General features: G+C 43.3%; 1 protein-coding gene across 1 annotated transcript; it reads left to right on the forward strand.

The window, feature by feature from the left end:
- The first annotated feature begins 901 nt into the window (after positions 1-901).
- Positions 902-24,707, forward strand: LOC104160698 (zinc finger protein 423-like). Its single transcript, XM_009698902.1, has 3 exons — positions 902-1,002; positions 2,548-2,663; positions 24,073-24,707. The coding sequence occupies exons 1-3, from the start codon at positions 909-911 to the stop codon at positions 24,100-24,102; spliced, it is 240 nt and encodes a 79-aa protein (XP_009697204.1). The 5' UTR covers positions 902-908; the 3' UTR covers positions 24,103-24,707.
- Positions 24,708-25,075: the final 368 nt, after the last annotated feature.

Here is a 25,075-nt window from a genome sequence, read left to right on the forward strand (position 1 = left end):
CACTGTACATTATGTTGTCTAAAATTCTACAACTCTCTCCCTTCAAGAAAACCAAAAGATTGTCTAATTTTATGTGTGAAAATTGCTTTAATATGGCTTCAAAAAAAAGGCTCAATTGCACCCAGAACCAGAAGCTTCAGTAAAGAGAGAAATATATCATCTTACAAAAGTGGGAGGCTTGAAACAATAGGAATAATTATTGTTATTTCCCTATGAGTTCAGCTAGGATATAGGGGCATTTAAATGGGCACTGTGTATTCAACGCTTAAGGTATGAGACATGGACATGACACTTTCAAATGACATTTAAATACCTTCAATGGTCTCTCTTCCCCTTGGAAAAAGCCAAGAGATATAAAATTAAGGCTGAGACTCTGCTCTGGGGTCATGCTCTTCTCCGATAGTTTCTTCCTCTCCTGTATGTTTGCAGTGTAGTCTGAGGTGAAGACAGCATTTCAGCCCGCTTTCAGTGTCGTTGGTTGAATTCACACCATTAAATTAATTTTAAATTCTGTTTAACTATTTAATAATCTACACCCAGAGCAGGGATGCTCTCCCTCTGGGGTAGGACGCGAGGTGGAGCGGCGCAGTGTTGTCACGAGCCCCGGAGCAGGCGCGCGAGTTCCTGGCGGGTTGATCCCAGCACCGCTTTCGTCGCGGCTGAAAATCAACGCCCCTAAATGCGGCGGGGGGCTGTACACCTCAATGCTCTGTGTGAGCGGCTCGGCCCGCTTTTTCTGATGAGCCGCGGCAATGTCTGCGGGTCCTTGAAGTCGTGCGCGCCGGCACGGGCGTTCCTCGCCGACTGCTGCTGCATCCCCGACGCTAATCTGCTGTGTCACTAACAAGTTGTATCATTTGAACCTTGCAGAGGAAGGCATCAATCATGAGTGCAAGCTGTGTAACCAGATGTTTGACTCTCCGGCAAAGCTCCTGTGTCACCTGATTGAGCACAGCTTTGAGGGGATGGGAGGCACATTCAAATGCCCTGTTTGTTTCACAGGTAAGACAGGGAGGCCAAGACAAGCCTCAGCATGCATGGCTTGATCCAGAAATGACACCCAGGGGATTTGTAAAATACTGTATTCCTTTTCTTGGGAAAAAGAAATGCTGTGCTTGGAAATGTTAAAAATACCATCTGTCTGAAACCGGGGCTTGCTCCAAAGAGCAGCGCTGTGGCGTTTGACGCCGAGCAGCACTGCTGTATGTGGCAGGCTTTGCATCGCCCCCCACAATTCGAAGCCTTTTAAAAGGCTCAAAAGTCCAATGCATTTCCAAGTGCAGGACTTGCAAGGTATGGACCTGCTCTTGCAAGCTTTTGTTCACCCAAGCAAAGACCCTTTCAAGGCTAGGTAGCTCATAGTCCACTCACAGTGGTGAGGCTCACATGAGTAAAGGTTTGATAAGACCAAATTGTCCAGCCGTATAGTTTTGCTGGCTGCTCTCTCAGGGGTTTCTTTAAGCCCAGTTTTCTCCTGGTGGCACTTTTCTAACTCCTGTCTGAGGGCCTGCTAGGTATTCCTTCCCTGTAGTTGATTTTAAGGTGTCTCATCAATGCAAATGATCTTGATTGATCTTGCTTTTAAAGGATCTGCAGGATGCATGTTAAAGGCTGCCTTTTATACTCTCTTCAAAACTGTAGTTAACGTCTGCATTTCCAAACTGCCTGAGAGATGAGGATCCCATAGGTGTGACTGTGGACCTGTTGTCACTAAAGGGGCATGGCAGCACCTGCAATTTCTTTAACTTTGGTGGGAGTAAGGCAAACCCACACTCTTAGGGTTTGGCCCACAGTTTGAGAACCTGCTTTTTGTGTGAGCTCAGAGTAACTTTATCCTTTCCTGAAACACGTAAAGAATAAAATAACTCTTTGAGTGGATGTGTTTCATTCTGCTGAAGAAACTATTTTCAGATAATGGTGATCATTCATATAAAGTGAGACAAAAATTGCAAGATATTTTTAACCAGCTAAAGCCTGCGGTTCAATATGTTTCACTTCCAAATTTCACTTGATAAAGTCAGAATAATTGTTAATTCAAAATCATCTTTTTTTAATACTGAACGGACAACCCATTTAAAAGGTCTAAAAATTGTGACAAGCCTGCCCTTTCAGATTCCCATGTCTGCCAGAAATGCTGTTCTGGGCCATGTGTCTTCCAGACCAGTCATCAAGGCTTCTCCTGGCCCAGTTGTCCTGCATTAAAAATGTATCCGATGCACCTGCCGTGGGCCCAGGGCTCCCCGCAGGAGTGGTGACGTCCTCTCTTTGGTCTGATGACTGAGTTCTTCCAGTTACCCGTGGACAGCCTTAGCTTTATGTGAAATATCAAAAATCCATACAGGATTTAGAGTCTGTTAGAAGTAAGCTGGCTGTCAGCCTGGAGACTCTAAATTGACTACTTGTAAGGAAATTCTGCTGAACCGAGTATATTGGCACTTCCCTGGCAGATATCCTCGGACTTTTCAGTCTTTGCAATTGTAAAAGTGTAGTTCAGGATGAGATGCCTTAAACAAAGCAATCTTAACTAATCATACTATGTTGTTTCAGTTTTTGTACAGGCAAACAAACTGCAGCAGCACATCTTTGCAGTCCATGGGCAGGAAGATAAGATTTATGACTGTTCCCAGTGCCCACAGAAGTTCTTCTTTCAAACAGAGCTTCAGGTATGTTCACAACAGGAGTAAAAGCAAAGCTAAAGCTGTTGATTTCTCTGTGCAACCATCACCCTTGTGCACCATTTAGAAAAGGTGCATACCCTCTTCTGCCCTTAAACAGTCTCTCAGTCTCCTCCTGCCTCCCCGCGTGCTATCAGGAGAAAGGGGTCTCTGAGCATGGCTGGAATAAATAAATAAATAAGACAAGACAGATATCATGATTCTTTATGAGTATTTCTCTTGACAGTAGTGTTGCTACATCCTGACATGTCTACGTCAAACAACTTGTAAATAATTTCTTTTTCTCTATTAATAATTTAGGGCCTGATTAACATACAAAGACTAAGGAAATGGTAGCTGCCCCCTCCCATTCCTCGCTGTTAAGTCAGAAGTAAAGGAATTTTCCCTACCGAGGTATGAGAGCAAAGCGTGGGTGCAGCTAGACACGATGCTTAATTAGAGGCTCCACCAAGGCACTAGCACATTAATAAGCTGCAGGTTCTGCAAACCAGGACACCCTGGCAGCACTGGGAGCCACAGCCACAGCAGTTTTAGCTTCCACAAAGCCGGTGCTTGGTCCACACCTATTCCTGGGTGCAGCAAGCCTTTCAGAGGGGCCAGACCCTGACCTGGGCATACTGCTGCAGCCACTCTCAGGACCCTGGCCCCAGCGGCCACATTGGAGCCGTGCCAGTGAGGCTGGGGTTTAAATCACATGCATACCTTTGGTACTAAACCCACATAGATGCTGAAACGTCCATGGCGTGTGTGCCTGATACCTCACAGGGAATGGACCACTGAAGCTTGCCCTTCTAAAGAGCTCACAGGGAGGTGCCCACCTTGGCCGTCCCCCTCAGGTGTACCATACCTGTGTAGCACAGCCACCAGAATACTGCTACCGTCCCCTGGCAAATGCAGTCTGCTTATAGAATGGTACCGTATGCCTCATTTAAATCTATTAGCTTTATAAACCATGATTGACTTAAACTTTGGAGGGTTTTTATTTATCTTGCTGAATTCCCAAGCTGCTGCCTCTTGTGTCGTGCTGTCATACTGTGGAAGGATGGTTGATCTTTTCACTTTGTTGATTTTATTTTTTTTTTCTCCCAGGGGAATCTCTTCTTTCCCTTGTTCTAGCCATTTGATTTGCATAAGTGTACAAAAGTTTTAACTATACCTTGTTAATATTTTAATGAAGTCAGCAGAATTTGGGTTTGTGTGTTCTCACTATGAACGTTTTATGAAGGCAACAGTGGCTTGCAAAGCCGGCTCTGATTTTTCCTCTAATTTTTCCTTTAAAGTGGTGTTTGGTCAAAATGCCAGCACAATTAAAATGGGCACACTGGCTTCGTAGGTCACTGCATTAACCTTTAAAATCAGATGGTCAAAGAAAGAGAACCGTGTTAAATTATGGTCTTAAAAGCGACCTGTTTTTTGCAATTAACAGTTTTAATTACATAGTGTTTCAATTCTGAAGTATTGTGCATTGCAAAATTGGTGCAAATAGCAGCTTTAATCAGATAAATTATGATTGTAATTTTCCAGTTTTTATGCAGGATTTGTGTGCGCTTAACACTTCTGTGCTCATAATAATTACACAAGTAGTTTTGAATGGTGTTGGCTGAATGAAAATTCAATACTTAGCAGCAGTTTTACTCTTTATTTCAGCGATGACTCAGAAATGTGTGTTTACTTGGTGCCAGGGATTTTACTAATCCAAATACCTGAGCCGAGGAGGACATAAAATGCGTGTATAAATCAGTTAGAAATGCTCAAGACTTTTGAACCAGTCTGCCTTGGCATGATTATCTCATCAGTTTCTGATGTGTAAGCTGCCTGCTCTAAATTCCTCAACTGCTGGTTACGTTTTTGTTGAGTAATGAAGATTTAGTATTATTTTAGTGAACCAGTTCAGCTGCTAGTTAGGGTTAAATCTGCATAAACCTTTCAGTCTCTTAACTGTGCAATTGTTCTTATGTGGGCAAATCACCATCCGTCAAGGGGTTCCGCTTGATGAATTTGACTTTTCAGTTCTGATCTTGCTTTCCACTGGTGTAAAATAACCGGTGTCAAAATCTGAACCTATGCTTTGTTTTACTTCTTTGTATTTTTAAGTGAAACCACTGAAAATACTTTTTAAAAAATTGAACGTTCAACTATTTCAAGAGGAAATTCAGAGTGGGTTGCTTACAGAAAAGCAAGAAAAACAAGGAGGTTGGGCAAAATGACAGGCATCGTAGGGGAAAGGTAACTTTTAGAGATGTTGTGGACTGGCATGAATTAGCCCCGCTGATTTGTGAATATTTCTTTGAACAGTTAGGGTAAACACCAAGTAAGCCCAGAAGGGCACGTGTGTGCCATGTGATGAGAAACATTGCCACTGTGAACGTACTTTTAGTGGTTGGTGCAAATACTGCTTCGGCAGCGTAATGCTCTGGAAGCAATCAAACCCTCTTTCCGCCTCTGAACTAGTAGGTGTATTTTAATATAGGTTTATACTTTGAAGTTTACACCATCTGATGGAGCCGTAAAACCAAGGCTTAAGAAAGCTCTGAGAAACTGAGCTGATTTTATAAATGGTGGAAATTCTGGTGTGAATCTGGAATGATGAGTCAGTGAAGTTACTTTGATGATATTGCCAGAAGAAAAGAAAACAGAATGTTATTTAGCCGCTTACATTATCTCATTGGAAATAAGGAAAGAAAACATGGTAAGGTTAAGTATGAAACATAAAGGAAACAGTACGTGTGATAACCCTACGTACCCTTAGGGCAGAAGAGGAAAGGCTGGCAGCTCCGCATTTTTCACATCCTCGGTTTGTAAGATTGACAGCTGTGAATATGGTGAAAATTGTAAATTTGGAAAAAAGTATATTTATAGCTAATGTATAGAACACCAAGGCTATGGCACTTCATTCCCCCTACTGAAACATGCTTACTGAAACAAGTATAGAGGCGGACGTTTGGGGGTTCCTCATGTGTAGGGCAGAAGGAGCCCCTTCAAACAGAGCTCCATCTGTAGGAGCCGCGTCAGGAGCTGCCGCCCACCGCCGACATGCCCGCTTCTCGCAGCCACCTGGAGCCACAGCGGCACACAGGGAAGTCAGACATGGGAGGTGAGCTAGCTCTTTGGCAACTGAAATTTTGGTCTTTACTGTTTAAAACGTGGCAGGGAGCCCTGCCGACACCAAAGATGGGTCAGAAATTATGACACGTAATGGGTGCTGAGAGTTATATTTGTGTTGTGATTCACAGCAGGGAAAGATACCTCCTCAGGTTCTTGCATCGAGAATTACATTAAGCAAATTGTGACTGAGCCGTGATTTTCAGAGGAAACTTGAGGATTTTCATATGTACTCTTTTGCCACACTGCTTTTTCTAAGGAGCCATCACATAACCAATGAAGTATTTGTATTTAAATGATTAATTCCTGCTTTTTGCTTGTGTACTGTTAATCATACTGTTTCCTCCTAAATGATTACAATTGATGAAAACTAAGGCAAGGGATATAATAAACAATGCGCAAATAATCCAGATACCAAGGGAGCAGGGTACCTGCCAGGTCTTTCCTAGCACAGGTGTTCAGGTGTTTTATTGCCTGCTATGAATAAAGGGCTTTATTTTCTGTTCAGATTTGGAGATATGACAAACCACTAAATTAAGGGAGCTTCACCGGAGGAATTTGCTGTCATTTTAAGTGCCCAGTTTCTTCAAATGTACACATACCGAAAGGAGGGTGGCTACTATGGCTCATTGGCTAACACTGCAGTCTGTCTCCCTCCTCATTTTATTTTATGTGAAAAACTGGCAGTTTTCATGTATCTATAAACAGGCATGAGCTGCTGAACAGAAATTGCACTCATTATATTAATAATGATTTACCATGAACATCCTCCAGGGGCTTGATTTGGTCCACATCAAAGTCCTTGGGATTCTTTCTGCTGATTACAGCAGATCAAGCCCTAAGCAGGTTTTCTTTTTTTAAGTCTGCTTTTGATGCCAGCTTGATGTTAGATGTGGCTCCTATAGAGGGCTGGGCTGCATCCTGCCCAGGCGAGGCGGGCACCGCAGTGAGTGACCACAGCAGGGACATTAAGATGCTGCTCCGTACCCGTGGTGGCTTCCCTGGGAGCAACATCTCCGACTGCTCGTGCCAGGGGTCCTCGGGGCCATCGAGGTACAACGGTGTCCCCTGAAGCACATGGGGAGAACGAGAGCCTCTTGGCTTGTACATAGCCCGCCTGCACCCACTTACATCCAAGGGCCCAGTTTTTCGCCAGTGGTCAAAGCACAGAAGAAAGACTTAGGCAATTTTGGGTCTGTACCCAGGTCTTCAAAATCTTTTAGCAGTTAATGTCTCCAGCTCCTACTTGAGAAATAGGCTTTACCTACTTCCTGGGGGTACAAGAGAGCTTACTTAAATAAGAGTAAAATTTTTCTTCCAAACAGCCCTATGTGCTTGCAACACTGAAATATCTCAGTGCTTCTGGGCTCCAGTGTCCATACAGTTGGTGAGAGAAAAGCAAATCTATGGTATTTTGTGCAGACAATATTTTTCTCTGGGGGAGTGTGGGGGTGGCAGGACAAATGGGACCTGAAATGTGGCTCTATCTCAGGGCAGTACTTTCACTTAGCGAAACTTTGGCTGTATTTCAGGACTTATGTGTGACTTAGATGTTAAACACCAGGAGCTCCTTGCTGGAAACAAACCACAAGCTCTTTCTAAGTTTCATATGAAGTACTCACAAAATCATATGTAGAATTAATTTTCTGCAAGTAAAATCCATTTTTTCTTTTAAACAGAATTTGTATCTTTGCATTTTGTTTGTTGATAGGCTTTCAAAAGTCTGTTATCGCTCTCCCCCCCCCTTTTTTTTTTTTTTTTTTAATGTTAGTCCTCCTTTAAAATCCTGAAAATGACCTAGTCGGTTATCGTAGCAGATTTGGCTAGCGTTTCTTAAAAAATGTTGCCTTGGTGCTTGGAGTATTGTTAAATTTTAATTATTAGCAGTTACAAAGCTAATAAATTACAAGAATACCAAAATCTATTCCAGCCATATTGCTGGGTTTCATTCAGACGCAGTCAGATAATTATAACTAACAATAATTAAAAATTAAAAGTGCTGTAGGCACATACCCATCATGTTGAGTGTCTGCCTGAACGTTCTTTATGGACTGCAAAACCACAAGTTTTCTCTCTGATCTGTTGTCACAATAGGGAAGAGTTTTACCCATTAGGTCTCTGATTTTCAATATGTATGTTTAAATTTGGGGGGGAGGAATATATGGCTGTTTAAAAATTTGGGGTTAGGAACAGGCTGTCATAAGGGCGAAAGCTAAGAAACACCATCATAGACTATGTGGGGCTGTCCCTGGGCCTGCCCTCCACAGAGGTTAATACTATACGTAAGAGCAAGGGCTGTTCACGCTCAGGCACCTCTGGGTGAGTTGTCGGCACCTTCTTCCGTAGCACCAAATTAGGTGGTGTGTCCTGCGTCTGGGGATGCGGTTGGAACAGCCACCTAATCCAGACCTCATGGCCTCTTTGAGTGGTCGCTTCTGTTGAAACCGAGGATGGTGCAGAAATCTTGAATTGCCCTGTGTTTGACATAGTGACATGGTGTAGCATTTTTTCATTTGGAAAAACAATTCTGATCTTTAAGATGATTGCTGCATCTTTATCACCCCTGAGGTCTCTTCAGTGAGACACAGAAAGATCCCTCAAATCTGGAAAGACTCACCTGAGATGAAGCTTGGAAATACCTGGCACTGGACTAGCGTGTCCCGTAACAAAAACCATCCTTCGTTTCTTGCACCATTAACACCATTCTGTGGCTGGCCCTGACTAACAAAGTGTACACAACTTCACATTAACATGTGCCGAAAACCCAGCAGCAATGCAGAGCAGGGGGAAAAAAAGAAGGGAGCCAGGTGAAAGGCATCGTTTCAGTCATTAATGCACTTAAGCGCACCCAAGTGTCAACATGTGTGATCAAGTGTAAGGAGGCATGTCGTTCCAATGTGGCAGCCCTGGCACACAGAAGGGGCTTCCTACAGCAGAGATGGCACTTGGATCCAGTGCTCAGGCTGCCCAGCTAAACCCGTTGTTGCCTGTCATCTATGCCCTAGGGCAAGGGTCCAACCAACTTTTGCATAGGCACCATGCCATCCCAACAGATGGGCAGGAGTGTAAGCCGCCAAGAGACAATGTATATGCATCAATTGTGTTTATTGAAAGCACAATTCCTGGCTGGAAATGTCCAAATGTCTATTTATTCTGAGATAAGATGCCTTTAGTTAATGGATATGGAAATGCAGCCTAGCTTTGTACTGATTACTTTATATACATCACAAAACATAATGCAGACGCACAAATGTAAGATGTGCTGATTATGGGGAGCCCAGTTAAAGGTCTGTCATTACACAGAGTCCCTCCTAAAATTGACTTGAAGTGCCAAGGTACTACTTTCCTCTAAGTACTGGAGACCAAATTTTGTAGGAGCTGCACGTAACTATACAAATTGATGACACAATATATAACAGTATATCCAAGGAGCCAACCTTTTACACTTGCAGATTTTCCTTTGCACGCAGTTGTCTAAGCTCACCTCCACTCTTAGAGGTGGGAACCATTTTTACTTGCATGAGTCAATGGGGGCGATAAGTTAATCCAGACCAAAGCTACACCACTTTACACATCTCACTGGAGAGGTTTGTTTTCCATGTGACAGAAAGAAAGAAGAATCATATAATGTGTGTTTTATATTTGACAGCATTGTTGCCCACCAAAAAGAGTAATTTATGGAAGCATCCAGAGAGGAGTCTGTATGTGCAGATTAAAGGGTGTTTCCTTCCCCTACTCATTAGCTTTATTCAGTTAAGGCTTGTTAGTGTTCTTGAAAGATGCGCTTTAAAGACCCTTCTGAATGTATGATTTGGTATCCATAAAGATCCAGGCATACTATACGTAAATAAAATTTACTTCCAGATGCATTAATGCATTCCCATCTTCTTGGAAGCAGAACACACGGGCTGTGTTAAACATCCATCCTTGACCAAAAGGAGGAAGCACAGGAGAAGAAATGAGAAATGGATTTTCTTTCAGAAAGACCAGATTGCACTCTCTGGTCTGGCAATAACAATTACTAATGACATTTAGAGGGAAATTAGGGATGAGAAATGCAAGTTGGCATTTCAGCAGTGCCAGTCAGTAACATTGCATCAGAGCTCACAGGAGAGATGAGAAAAAGTTTAGGGATGGAAAATTAATTTTGTTATGTCAACAATTAACAAATACCTTTTCTTTATTCTTTACCACACTATCACAAATTACCACTGCGATAGTATTTAGCAGCTCCTCAGGTGAATGGAAGTGCACTTTGAAATCCTTATTTCTGGAGTTAAACGCACACGTTTGTGTTTCGCTGTGTTTTGTTGAGCGATGAATGACAGAAAGAGGTTCAAACTGGCCAGGGAGGGAGAAAATGAGCTCTTGAATGTGTCGTAGCAAGAATAGTCTGTGTGGCTTCTCTCTGCAGATCTCTGTGGTTTTTATAACCATGAATGAATTAAGCTTACCAGCACTTTTTCTGGGATTGTTTTTTCCTGTTTTACAAATTTGGAAAGGCAGAGCTTGAACAATATACCCAGATCCATGCAGGAAAATTTTGGGGGAGCCAGATGTAAAGCCTGGCAGCCTCAGACCTTTTATTCAGAAGCCCTTCATATATTCAGAAGGTGAAATTCCTGTTCCCATAGGAAGGTGGTAAGAAGCCCCATGTCCTGCTGCTCTGCATAGAGCCACAGAGCCGAGGGGCCGTAAGCTGTAGGGCTGTGAGCGGGGCCATTGGCACAGCTGGCTGTGCGGGGACCGTGTCCTCAGGGACAGCAGATCCAGGCACCGCTGCGCAGCCCTACTGGGCTTGGTAGCACATCCCTTTCGAAGCAGGACATAGTCCTTAAAATAGAAGCAGAACATTTGTGTAATATGTAGGCAAATAAAAATTGTTTTGTTTTGTTTTCTCTCCAGAAGGTCTTGCCACAATTTTTCTTTGCTGGTGGGAAGAGATTTCTAATACAGCCCCTTTGATTTTCTTCTGCTGTAGTAGCTGCTGTGGAGTGTAGTTTGGGGTCTGAGCACAGATTAGCTCTGTTTCTTCCTGTAAGTGTCGCTAGCATCCAAAGGAACTGATTTCATTTTTCAAAGGAAGAGGGATGCTGCACTGGAAAGGGCAGAGCATAAGCATTATTTAAGGAAAACAGGGGAGCTTGATCAGCCTCCGTTTTAAAGAGCTCATCGAAGGTGGCATACAGCATCCTTTTAAAAGTTCAGTCTCTTCATTTGCTTGCTGCTAGAGCAAAACGGGGATGCTTGTCCAGACATAACAGTATATGCCTGAGTGTTTTCACAAGAAATGTCTAGATCATTAAATATAATAGGTCTCAGCTGCAGTTTTGATCACTGAAGCATGCACACAATTCATCACAGCAAATTAGGTACGTCTTTGTAACTTATCTTTCTGCAATTTGCTGGCACTTTTAGAGAGCTGAAACTTATATTGTATGTGCTGCAGAAGCCATTTCAGATAAAATATTCTGTGTTTATTGTTGGAGAACAAGGATTGACTAATAACAAAAACATGGAGCAGTGTATGTTTCTGCTCCTGCATCTTGCAGAACCAGCAGTAGTACCAGCAGAGATCCCCAGCCACATTCATTATTTATATATTTTAGTGAATTTCTTGTCTGCAGTAAAAGAGATATAAGCTTCAACATCAGACTGTTTGTGCCAAATTCTGTCCTACAGCCCATTCAGAAAACCTGAGGCAGCCGTGGTTCTCAATCATTACACAGCCCATTTATCTGATTGGAGTTTTGTCCTCTCTGCCTTGCTGAAATGTTGCTTGTTCTTTAAAAGCTTCGTTTGACCTTTTGAAAGAAAAGGCATTTGCTATTTTAATTTCTTATTTTTTTTTAGAGAGAGAGAACCTGAACCTACTTAAATGGAAATTGGCATTCAAAAGCAGCACAGTTATTGAAAAGCATTTACTTTATTACTAGAAGAGAACAGACGCTAGTGGGCTTGAAAATTACATTTCAGTGGATTTATCAGTTTCAGTCACTAGTTAGTCTGTGAACAGATGGATAAATTTGTAACAGTTAACATGAATTTATACCCTGGATTTTTACATTTGCCTTAAGAGTACTGCTGTCTTAGCTGCTGACTAGAAGGGTTTGGAGATGTATTTTATTTGTTTTATTCTTCTGAAAGAGGATATGGTTGTTTCTAATTGCAGAGATTTCTTACATGATAGAAAGCACCTCAGTTTTCAGAAATGTGAATGATATGTAGCTACTGTGTAAGGAAAATGTTGTAAAAGAATCCCTCAGTATGGCTAAAAAAATAAACATCTCAGCCTAAACCTGGATAAACCCCCATGGACTGAGAAAATAATTTTCAATAACCAGTTATTTTCAACTCTGTGTATGAAGGTAGTAATCACAGTCGCCTGTATTTGCATGTAGGGTTTGCCACAGTCTAATTGCTTGTCTCTTCCCCACCCCCCCCAAAAAAAAAAAATTAAGGCTACTGGTTAACAGAGCAATGCATTAAGCACTCCATCTCCAAAAGAGAAAGAAATACTGCTCTAGCCTCTACCATGTGGCATCTTTAGGTTTCGGGGATTTCGTTTAAATCTGAAATTTATGTCCAGGAGAAATAAATTATTAGATTGTAAAAGCAGCTGGGGAGGGAGTAAATATAGTCTCTTTTGTCCTCTATATCATTTCCCCAGGAAGATAATAAATGTATGGCAAGCGTCTTGTGTTTCCTCAGTTGTACAAGCGGGGTGTGTGTGTTGTATTTCAGATGTGAAGCCGAAATTCCAGACAGGAAATCCTGGTGTGATACCGTGCTGCTCTTGCCTACTGCTGTGGTGCTGGCGGAGCCCCCATCACTTTCACTGTTGGAAGGAATTTAAAAAATAGTTTCGTGAAGAAATTTAAAAGGCCATGGGCATACCTTTGATTTGCTGAGTAAGAGATTTAGAGTATAATCTGAGGGTTTCTCTCCTTGGCCAGTGAAAGGCAGCGGGAGCAGCAGTTCCAGCCCTGGCTGCTGGAGCGAGCTGAGGCTGGGGGTCCTGCCCTGTGGCCCACTCCCAAGGGCCAGTTTTCCCAGGGTGATTTTAAAGAGCATGAGAGAGGCTCCTGCTGACTCTTCGTTGCCTTACCTCTTCTCCTTGCTCTGCGAGGTCAGATACATGGAGCAAGCGTGATGAGTAGTCAGGAAAAAGCAGAGCCTGGTAAGAACAAAAGGAGAAGGAATAAGGAATAGTTAGAAAGTCAGTCGGTAACTTGCCTTTCTGTGGCTGAGCTTGTGTATTGGGCTGTCATTGCCTGCCACCTCCGTGCTCTTGTCGGAAAGGTTGTCGGTATTTTCAGCGCAGCCTACTTTCAGGGACCTGAAAGCAGCCCTGGAGCAGCCTTGCTGGTTGCTCTTTCTGAAGTTGCATTCAGAGAAGTATATTCAGTCATATGCTAATGTTTGCATAATTAATACTCTGCTTTAATATCATATTTTGATAGTAGTTTTATATCTCCTTTTGACCAGAGGGGAACAGAAGAAAGGTACAATAACGTATAATACAGCTTGTTTCCAGATTGTGCCTTTTCTGCCGTTTCTCCTTGTGTTGAATGAAAACGGGATGGGCATGTTTGAGGCACGGGCTAGGTGCACACGTGTGCACTGACCCGACTTGTGCAGTAAATGCTAATGGATGGACTGCTAATGCTCTCTTCTTTCATCACATTTCATGTTAATAGAATAACTTGCAATATGCTAAGCTGTGCATCCTTAGTAAGGTGATGGCGCTGTGTTGGAAAAATCTAGATGATAGAGATAAGACTGTACATGCTGATGGGATCAGCATAGAGACAGCTCATGGCTTTGTGTAAGGTCAGCTGGGGTTCAGCAAGGCTCCGTCACCTCAACTCTGCATGAGCCAGCCCAGATTTGGCAGTAGCAGTCCTGAGCTTATCAACTCAGCCGTGTTTGAGCTGATTCTCTGCAGAGTGTCTCATGTGTCCTCTGTGCCATGTCCAGGGCAGGCAGTACGGACACCCCAGGTCGCCTCCGTGCAGAGCACGTCTGCAGAACCAAATTGCCTCGGCTTTGCGCCATGCCGGAACGGCCAAAGGACTGCCCGCACCGCACCAGCCCTGGGGGAGAGTCCTGCCTGACCATTGAGACTCCCCGTTTGTTTCTGTGGCACAGTTAAACGTGAATAAATTGCCATGGGCATTGAGATTTGTCTGCGTATAGCATACCTGTCATCGGTGCATTACATTAGTGTGTCTCCAAAAGGAGTAGAGAGGAGGTTTAGAACATACATACTTCTGAAAAATTTGGCCTCCTTTGGGGCTGACACATGCTTTTCGTCTTTGCATGAAATCACGATTGTTTAAAATGTAGCATCTTGCTGTTTAGAAGTCAGATTTTCTGAAGGCCAGTGACGCTGTTGTAATGGAGTAGCACTGGCTGGAAAATCCCATTTTTTAACAGTTACAGGTTTTTTCACACACCTACCACAGCAATGTTTCCTTGCTATTTTGTGTTGTGATGTCTTGGAGGAGACTGCTCATGTTGGTGGTATTTTGGCCCCTCTAACTTACGGGAACAAATCCTGCTTGGTTCTCTCACCCTACTCCTTCCTCTGGGGTACATTCCCCAAGGCAGCGGGCAGTGGGCTGTGGGCTGAGCACAGTCCTGTCTGCAGGTTTCTGCTCTGCAGGTGGCCTGTAAAGTACTTCTGTAAACTGCAGCCGTACTATTTTATAGCAGACACACTTGTATTGGAGGATTTTTATGCCCTTTTTGAAATTAGAAACCAGCAATAACAGCCGTTACGTCTAAGGCAACAGGTCACTGACCAGCCATTTTGTCAGCCTGAGCAGTACGTGGGCGCCCTGTGACAGGAATATTTATCTGCCTCTAAGAAAAATGTATCCATAACACAAGGCAATACAATTTGTCAGATTAGTGTTCCATTAGAGGGAATTTTGCTTTAGTTGCTGCTTTTTAAAAGAATCACCGACAGAAGGAGTGTGATAGGCTGTAGCCTGGCTGTGGGTAGGCACAGCTCGCGTGAAGTCCGGCTGTCTCCACTTGCTTATCTGCTCCAAGGAACTTGGTTCAGCTGCAGGTCCTATCATTCAATGGTAGGTGTTGCCCAAGTGAAGAGTGCAAGATGCTCCCCCATTAATATTTGCATTAAAATTCACAGTTAAGGCTGAAACTGTTTTATACCTGGTCCTTAACAACAGGCATGCCCAACTAGTGCAGAAAAAAAAGCTACAAAAAAATTAGATGGTGTTCAGTGACCCTTGCCATACCAAAGAACAGCAGGGCACGTTAAGGAGCCAGTTTTAGGTTCAACTTTGAATTTCCTGGCTTTGTTGCGTTATATTCCCATGGAAATGGTCAGTCAGTGAAGCTTTTGTCTATGCACTTTGACTGGTGACTGCTAAAGTTACTATGTAAAGCATTTCCCTTTTGCTCTAAGTATTTTTTTGAGAAAAAAGAGTACGAGAGGATGCTGTCCTGGTCCTATAATAAAGACCAAATCAGGAAATTATTTTGTCTTTATAGAAGAGTCGCAAAGGGTCGCATAATGATGGTGCCAGCCCTCACAGAAATGAACAATTAACTGGCTTCTGCAATGTGATTTACTGTAGAACAAGGAGGGATTAACAAGATATGTTTCAGATAGGTTTCAAATAAAGCAACAAATCATGTTTTTGAAAGGAATACCAAAGAAGGATTCCTGGAAAATGGTTTTCCTCTTGCAAAAGATTTTGAAACACATTGCTTCCCTAGTAGGACCCATGAGTAGGTAAAAACAGGTCCACAGTAGGTCATGCATTGAAGTCTTTTGTGCAGCACAGGCAAAGGAGTGTACCTGTGAGCAGTAGGTGCTTTCTCCAATTAGCGTGTGGCTTAGATTTGAAACCAGACTGGAAGTGAGGTGTTTGCATTTGTTAGGACAGCTTTGGAGGGTTACTTCGAAGTCAGGCAAAGGGCATGTGTGCTGCTGCACACCGGGTGGGTGACCACGTCCGTGGAGGTGCAGGAGTGGCCGTGGCCCTGAGCACTGGGGCGTCTGTGGGACCAGCTCCCCAGAAAACACGGGCTGACCAAGCCGAGGTTAAAGCATCACATGTTGTCAGCAGAGCGGCGTGCTGGGGTCCTGCAAGCCCTTTTCTGCTCTCGGGATCAGCAACGGCTCTGGGATCCAATCAGGGAGAAATGGTGGGGCTGAGGGAGGAATTCTAAAAATATTCTGGTTTTATGCACTTCTGACAAGAGTGATTAAATTTGTCCCTCTCCCTTTACATTTAGGAAGTGTAAGGTTCTTCCCTCAGCTTATTTTGATCTTGCACATGGCATACTGTAGACTACAAGTCACAAGGACGCCGACAAATTTGCATTTCTGAGTGAAATTCTCAGGAGTGCGCAGTCCCTCAGGACAGGTATTATTAGCTCCCTGGTTTCATTGGGTGCCTCAGTGAATCATGGTGTGTTTACAGCTAGTTTCTCTAACAGAAGACTCTGGTTATCTCTTAATAATGTATTCCTCTGTGGTTTTTATTTCCAAAGTGCCGTGGTAAGGAGATTTTCCCAAAGGCTTCAGTTTGCTTTTGTGCTTCAGCATTTTACCCAGTGTTTTTGGAAGAAGCGTATAGATTTTTCGGTGAGGCATTTAATTGAGTATGAGAGGCTATGCCAGGCTTAGGCTTGCATTTGGAGCTCACTTGTAATAGGATCACCTTGGTTTATTCTGAGTTTTTAGAGAAGAATAGAAAGAGATGGCAGGTCTAGAAGAGTGATGATACAGAATTATCAGTCTCAAGTGGAAGGGGAAAGCATGTTCGCTGAGTTGTCAAAGTCTGATTAGGACTAAACAACCTGAATTAGAAGAGAAAGTAAATTGATAATCATCTAAAAAATCTTAGCTGGCGTGAGAAAAGGCTGGCACTGGGAAAAATAACTCTTGAGAAAGATATTTATATAAAAAGGTAATTTTGCAAACCCAGAATAACACAGAAATGTCTATCAAAATTCAAGAATGCATTAGAATTAACAGAAGTGGTGTAAGTATAGAGATAAAACTGAGCAAGTATATTGTTGGGACGATGCAGGAGGGCAGCAGAGCACGCAGCCCCGGAGGGGCAGAACAAAGGCAGGCAGCGAGGCGGGGGCTGCTTCTGGGTCTGCCTGGGTTTTGCAGACCAACGCCTGGGCAGTTGCATTTTGATATAGAAACGTACCAGCCACAGAAAAAGATTTATTAAAAAAAAAAAAAAGCAGACAGCATTTAGTTGGTCACATGTGGAATGACTTTTTTTTCCCTGTAAATATTTTACAAGTTCTGAATCTTCCCATCGACTGCAGACAAAGTGCCAGGTCCTGGTCGCTGGAGGAGCTGGACAGGTTTCTGGGGGTGGCTGGGGGCATCCCCCGGGCGAGTGGGCAGCGAGGGGGGCTGCTCACCCTCCCCAGTGGGGACAGAAACCCCAGGGGTGCCAGGGCCAGCTCTGTCCTGGCACAGACGAGTGTTTCTGTGCCCCAGTACCAGTGCATGGTGCGTTTGGCCCCAGAGTAATCGAGTGTGTGCGAGCGTCAGAGTAACTCAGATGCACACATCTTCACTGGAAACAGGCAACTTCGCTTTTCAGCTGACCAAACCTCCAGGCGTATTTTCTTAGACACTCGAAGTGATTTTTTTTTTTTCTTGGTTCAATAACTTGTAAAGGACAGCTTCCTAACTGCATTAGTCGAAGTGCCATCTGAAAGCGTGCTGACACGGGGACTGACTGACACATGGCAAGTTATCAGATGCTCAGAGATGAAGGCAGCAGTAACACAGGCAGCCGTTTCCTTTCACAAAGGATGTGCCACCTTTCGTTTGCCTCTACCTCCATTTCAAGGGATTCTTCAAATAAAGAAGGGACATGTGAACCTGTCTTGCCTGACGATTTTTTTTTTTATTGAGTACCATGATAACTTGGAGTTCACTTGTTACAAGCATTTTATATAGTGGGTGAAATACCAGAGGAAAAGAAAGAAGTAATACTGTATTTCCTGAAAAACTGTGATCTAAACATATAAATGTCACTGGGTAAGAGTTGCCTGAAACAACTGGAAGGGCAATTAACACCTGGTTTTATGGGAAGCATTGGTTACCACTATCAGTTTTAATGAAGTGTATTAACTAAATTGTGTTCTGAGTATTCATTCAGCCCTGTTTATGGCACACTCTTGAGTACATTTACTGTTTGTCAGAAGTGCAAACTAGTGAACATATGAGGCTTTAAGACAGGCCATCTGTTAGTCTTAGACCCTTGGATAATTGTCAAACAGTTCTAAAAATAAGCACATACAAACTGCAAGGGGGTGCAAAGGTGATTTTTCTTTAGAGTCTGATAGCAAAGGGAAAGTAGCAACCAGAAATTAAAAATAAAAATAAATAGGTTTATCCTGTAAAGCGAGCTTGCTCTCCTTTTCTCCCTTTCTCTCTCCCTTCCCCTGCCCCCTCCCCTTCAGAGTGCCTTTTTTTTTTTTTTTTTTTTTAATTTAGGTTTTTTCCTCTTGCTCTTCTGGGTCACAGCATCCCTTGAATGCCTCTCCAGTTTAGGATTAGAGCAGCACCAATTTAAGGCTCACAGCTTTCTGTAGAGAGCATAATCTCCGATGGCTAAAGCAAGGGTCATCTTGTGTCCCCTGCCTAAAGTAATCCCTTTATAAAGTCAAGGCATAAAGATATTCATCTTTATGGATTGCTGTTAGAGGGAAATAGTACCTGTGTACATACGTGTGTGTGCTTATGGATATATAATGAGGAATAATGGCTAAGAGTTTTTTGGACCAGTTTCAATTCAAAAGATGCAAAACATTGTTTGAAAAAAGAATGCTGCAGATGGTATTTCGTAAATATTTAGACATTCTAACTTCTGTTTGTAGCAATTTGGAGGTTTTGTTTTGTCTTTTTATATATATATGTGTTCAAACGTGAGACTTGAACCTTTGCTTCAAGTCAATGCCTGAATCTGAGGTTTAGTTTTTGTCTGGCAAGCTGTGTGTGTTGACAGTCAATGGAGGGATCGCTTCTCTTGTTCCCCCCAGCCCCACTCTGTAAGGGGCAAAGGAGAGAGGATGGGGAGGAGGGGGCACAGCCCCAAGGAGTCCCCAGCCAAGACCCTGACCCCTGGGCTTTGAGCCGGCTGGTGCCTGAAGGGGTGGCAGAAACCTGGACAGGGAGGTGGGGAGAAGCAGGGAGATAAACTACCTGGGCTCTCGCCTGGGTCTGGAGGACCCCCTGCACATTGGGAAAAATACAGGGATTAATAGGAATAACCTTCTGTGACACAAGATCAGGCAGCATCAGTGTTTGTGCATCACCTCCAGGGTTGGTGTTTCCAGTCAGGGTGGTTTGGCAGTGCCACAGCAACCCCAGGCATGGAGCTGTGGGGGCAGCCAGGGAGGCATGGGCTGGGCAGCCGGCGCTGGAGAAGCAATGTGCGGGCAGCAAGTGCTGTGTGCTTCCTCTCCCAAACGCCCAGCCTGTGCCCAGTGGCTCATCACCAGTTAAGTTTTATGTTGGCTGTTTGTCACGTGAATCTATTATCTCCATAATTTCTATTGAAATTATTTGAGGAATGGTTTCTGTTCATTTTAATGGGATTTGGAAGGGAAGAGAGAGACTTTATAACCTTTCATCAGAGTCCCAATCTCTATGTAACACTGCAGAAGGCTTATGAATTTCACTTGAGGGTGGTGGGTATCACCAGACTTGTGCCATTTCTTAACCTCTGTATAACATACAGTCTTTTAGGTGTATATGCTCACGCACATAGACAGTACTCCTCTAAACGGCTGGTACAAAATATCTAAATACATAACAGATGCACAATGGCACTTCAGACTGGATGTATTATGGCCCCAAACCATTATCACACCCCTTGCAGTTGCATTTTATTTTTTTCACCTGCTCCTGTGTAGTACACCTGTGACTTGCTGGCAGTGAACATCGTTGCAGTGTGGGAGACTCCCAGCTTGACTGCCTGGCTTGGAGCTTTGCTCTATCGTGTGCTGCTTTTTTGTGTGTGTTTTTTCTCTCGATCTTTATATAGCTTGTAAGAGTTCTTTGAACTGCTGTAAGTGATCATCTTTCAAGCCTGATGCTTTCCTTCTTGACACAGTGCTCTGAAAATGGAGATTGTCATGCCACTGTTTTCATAATCAGGCATGTAGAAAAACAGAGAAATATTCATTGTAGATGTCCTGCACAAATGGTTTGATCCACATGCAGAGGGCAGGCAGGGGGTGTCTCCAGGGTAGATCTAGAGAGCAATCAGTATCTACACGAACAATAATCAACCGTTCTTTGAAATCTTTTTATTTCCTGCAAAACCTGTCGCCCAGTTCCTTGGTCGCAGACACTTCTGCAAACGGTTCATTTGGGGATTGTGCAGCCAGTAGAAAATTTCACTTAAACACTGCGACAGCCCCGAGGCTTGGGGTAGTTGCATTTTTCCCACTGACGTGGCTAACGGAATCGCTATTCATTTTGCATGATTATTAAGAAAAGAAAAGAAGAAATTTTCCAACCTTGTCCTATAAATAAGCTGTGACTTACTTGATCTTGACAGGTGACTTAGTGCTGCTGTAGAGTTTTCCAGCTGCAATAATGTCTCAGAATGATATATTCAGTGGGGTATCAGCTGTGAGCCATACGTGAACCAGGGGGTCTAACAGGAGCTGCGAAGAACCATTTTTACTGTTCAGCTTCCAAATGATGTCCTGCCTCCTGCCGGCCCCCCAAACACGTACATGTATGGATGGCCTTGGGAGCAGGTAGGCATGGGCAAACACACACGAGCATGCCTGGAGAGGCTTCATTTTTGTGGCCGCTCTATTTTCCTTTAGAAATCACCATTAAATCTGTTTTTTTCAACTATAACTTCTAGAGTTGAAAAATCATGCCGGAGCTGTTTCCTGCCAGCCCACCCTCCTACTGGAAAAGGTGGGTGAGGTTTCCGTAGGCTACTTGGGTAGAAGCATTCCCGTAGTATCATACATTTCAAAATGCTCACTCCCTTCTGGCCTTCATGGTTTCATTCTGCCGCCTGGAACAGCCCGGTGTAGCATCGGGGTGAGAGCTGTTTCTGCTAAGGCACAAGGCATTCTCAATGCCAGGATTTACTTATTTTTCAATTGCTCTGAAAGTCTGGTCAGCCAGTGGAATTTTCTTTGTCTGCGGGCAGACACAGAGGTGCCTAATAAAGTTATTTGATAAAGCATGGGTCAAATATGCAAAACACACATGTGAGAGAAGAGACATAAGCACTGAACGCCTCGGATGCTTTCTGACATCTACAAAGCACAATTCCGATAAGCTGCATGCACTCAGGGCAGAGGGAGTAGAAGCAAGAAGATGACGTGACAGTTGCTAGTAATAGGAGACAGGTTGCCAGACTTTTTTTTGGACAGCATGTTTGTTTGATCTGAAATACATTTTTATAGGTGAGAAACCTATAATGGTTGCAGAGGATATGGGCAGGCTTTTGTGGGTCTTCTGAATACTGACCGGTGGTGGTTATGCAGTATTTGCACATGCAGGAGCCTGGTGGTCTGGCGTTCACCAGCGCTTGGGCGTGCAGGGCTGGTGCGCGTTTGTGCACAGGGCTTGTGCGGGATCTGCTCTCTGAAGGGCAGGGGAGGATTCGGTGCGCACAGGCTCTTGTGTCCATAGCTGTTAGAGATGTGTTTGTGAGGTCCTGTACAAAATGTGGCTCTGTTTTATTAACTGCTTGGTCTGGGGACCAGTCAGCTTATTGATTGCCAGTAATGCATGCAAAGGGAATGGTACATTCCCAAGATATTAAAACAAAATCAAGATTTGCATATGAAAAATGTGTATTTTATTTTTTTACCTGATAGCCCTGTGGCACAGCTAGTTTCTCGGCTCCTTCCTAACGCAGCTCTGAATGGCTGCAGGATTTGAGTATAATCCATTTGTTTCTTTGTGTAAACTCTGCTCACAAACCCAGTATATTTGTTGTATTAGGAGTGTTCAGAACGTATTATTAACCTATGTTTGAGGAGGGAGGGCTCACAATGAAAGCTTCATTATCAGATTTAGAGCCACATACCATTCCTTTATTGACCTGCCTGGTGTAATCAATGCAGCAGCCACACAAGTTTGAAATCATGTTCCTTGACTGTAGACTGTGCGTCATGCATCTAGTGCTGATTGTGCATTATCTTTTAAATGACACTGCCTAAATAAGTATGGATTTGTCTATCACAAATAGCCCTGCGTTTGATTTGAAGATGGTAAACCTTTTGCTTTTTTTATTGATATTCAGGATGATCTAAAAATAGAACGGTAATGAAGTGCACGAGAAATGGCCGTTGTTAGAAAGCTGAGGAGTGTGTCTGAGCACCGAGTGGCCTGTGTATGCTTTCACATTTTCATGCTTTCCCAGTTAGGTTTAGTGGACAAGCTTCTTGTCAGCGCTGCCATTGTGTTTGTGGGGCTCCATCCATCCTCTTCCATAAAGTCGTTATTTGACCTGAGAATAACATCCAGCACTGCAAAGGTCGTTCCTTCTTAAGGCCGGGAAAATTTCTACGTATAGCAAAGTAAAAAGCCATTGACGTTAAATTTTCTAAAAGAAAAGTAGTTTCAACTGCCAGTTCCCTTGACGTTATTCCAATATCATGCTTTATCTCCTGATAAGCTTTCTGGGTCTTCGCACAGTACTTCTGGTTTTTGATTCCAAAATATTTAGCGCCACAGACTGGGGTGCGCTTAGAGGGCTAGTGTTACGCTCAACAGGGTACAGTTCTTTTGCGAATTCACCCGTTGATTGTATTTAATTTCACAAGGGCTCCTTCTGCCGCCTCGGTAACCCTCTGGGACGGCGAGGCCGGGCGTTGGGGTGCGGAGCGGGGTTCCCTCGCAGCCCGCCTGCCGCACAGAACTTTTGCCGTGGTTTAGGAACTCAGCAGCGCTTCTGACACCTGGTGGTCACGTTTTGGGAGTGCACAGTCCAGAAATGCGACCTGCAAACGGGGTCACCGTCACCTCCTCCCCCGGCCCCGCGCATCGCCGGCCACCCGCTAGCTCTTTCTGCAGACGGTTTTCATCGGGGAGATGTCATCTCTGGATAAAGCGGAGGATCGTTCTTTTTCCTGATCAGGATGTGACTGTGGATAGTGTAGAAGGACCAGATGATTTATGAAAAGTTAAAATACCTTATTTTATTTTAAAGCTTCATCATTGTAAATAAATAATTAGATTCAAAATTCATTTCGTGTTTTAAAACTTATTCTTCAAGCTGGCAGACTTGCCCAGCTCTGTTATTAGGCAGATGGAGACTAGTAAAATTGCCTAGGCTTGAAATAACACAAATGAATTTTTGTATTGGGGATGCTGGGGATCCAGCTCAAGAAAACCTCACCGTGAAGCACATCTCTAGTTGCTCAAATAGTTGAATAATCATACAAATAAAGCTCAGCTTATACGTAGGACTGGGGTTTCAGTCAGCACACAAAATGCAGGTGAATTGGTACTGCTCTAAAAATACGCTTCCAAGGTTGGCTTCACGATTTATTGGCTTCTGCACAAAATGGCAAGACAGGTCAGCATCCTCTGATGTGAGATACTGTGATGACATGAGGCTATTACAAATCTACCAAAAGGAAGAAAGGGAACAAAAAAAGACTCTAAATTGCTGAAAGAAATGTGTAGAGCAAAGCTTGTTCTTTAAAGAGATTTAACTTCTGGGTTACATGTCCAGCCTTTTTTCTGCTGGGTCTATTACCCTGGTGCCTGCACTGGCGGAAAAAATTGTTGCCGAAGTATTTCTTGGACTGAGAAGTGTGTGTCACAATCTGGTGTCTCTTGCTGCCAGTACTTGCACCCGGTACTAGCGAGAATAAAAGAGTAAAACATGGCAAGTGTTCTCCCCGTGATTCAGACTACTTTTTTTTTTTTTTTTAAATTGTTATAGTTAAGGGAATCCCTGAAGGCAGTTTTTGCCCATGAAGTGTTACCACTTTCTTTACATGTATTGAAAGGAAAACAACAAAAAAAAAGAAACCCTCATGGCTGTAGTTGGCTTGTAGCATTTTTTTTCTAAGTTCATGCCAGCATTAACAGATTTGTCAGAACAAAGCAAATGTGTCATTGGCAGCTGTTACTTATGAGTACTTTTTCTTTATTGCATTTTGTTTTGTAATAATTGAGAAGCTTTTATGTCGAGCTCTGCATAAATGGTGCTGAGTAGGAGGGTATGGGCATGCTTTCTATTATTCTGCCCCTCATGCACGTCTCCTTTTTTCGTCTTTCCAGAACCACACATTGAGCCAGCACGCACAGTGAGCCACTGGCACTACAGGACACCTCTCTGCAGAAGACTTGACGGTGGCACAGTGGGGAGGACCATTTGAACATTACATCCAATCAAAGTGTCATTTGCAACCCAGATGTAAAACTCTAATGATTTGGCCATGAGGCGCTGCTATTATAAGCAGCTGGAAATGAATATTAATGGAAGAGATTAAAAGTATTCCATGCTCAGTATTTTTTATTGTCCTGCTTCAGCTAGTGTACTTTAGAGCTTCTGCTTCTGACTGAATTTATAGTGTTAGATAAATCTGCTTTGATGCTGTTGCCCTTTGTTGCTTCTTGTATTATACTGATAGTTAAAGATTAGGGGTGATTTTTTTCTTTTTTGTTAACTGCTTTTTAATTGCAATTTTAGGTAACTGTGCATTGTGATGTGATTGCTTGGCTATTGTCTGAATATTTCTTTTTAATTTTTTAATTAAAGACTAATGCTTTGATTGGATTTGCCAGTTCACCGGACAGTGATTAAAACTATGTAATGAATATAATCGGTTTCAGTGCAACTGGATGGTCTGCTTTATAAATGTGACTTATTCTGATTGCAATAACTAGTACAGTTCAATAAAGGGAATACATGAGCTTAGCGTCAGAGGTTGTCTGTCTGTCAGTGCACGCTGCATCACCACAAAGCGATGGCTCACCCGACGGCAGAGAGCTTTCTGCGCCCCAGGAGGAAGAAAGATTGGGAGAATGCCAAAGCCACGTTCCTGCGCCTGGCGTTGTGTTCGCTTCTGGATGCACCTCCCAGGCTCCCGCTGTAGGTTATGGTGAGGTAAGAACATCTACTATGAATCTGGGCACGAAAAGGTGTGGCTAGCTTACGATACTCTTCACTTTTACTCAAGTCAACAAGAATGGAGGGGACCTGGTCTATAGCTGCCTTGACCCTATCTCTGTGCTTCTTTGTTTCAATACGAAAAAAAATAGCTTTCTGGATTTTATACTA

Source organism: Cariama cristata, unplaced genomic scaffold (assembly GCF_000690535.1).
Source record: "Cariama cristata isolate BGI_N322 unplaced genomic scaffold, ASM69053v1 scaffold41644, whole genome shotgun sequence".
Lineage (NCBI taxonomy): Eukaryota > Metazoa > Chordata > Aves > Cariamiformes > Cariamidae > Cariama > Cariama cristata.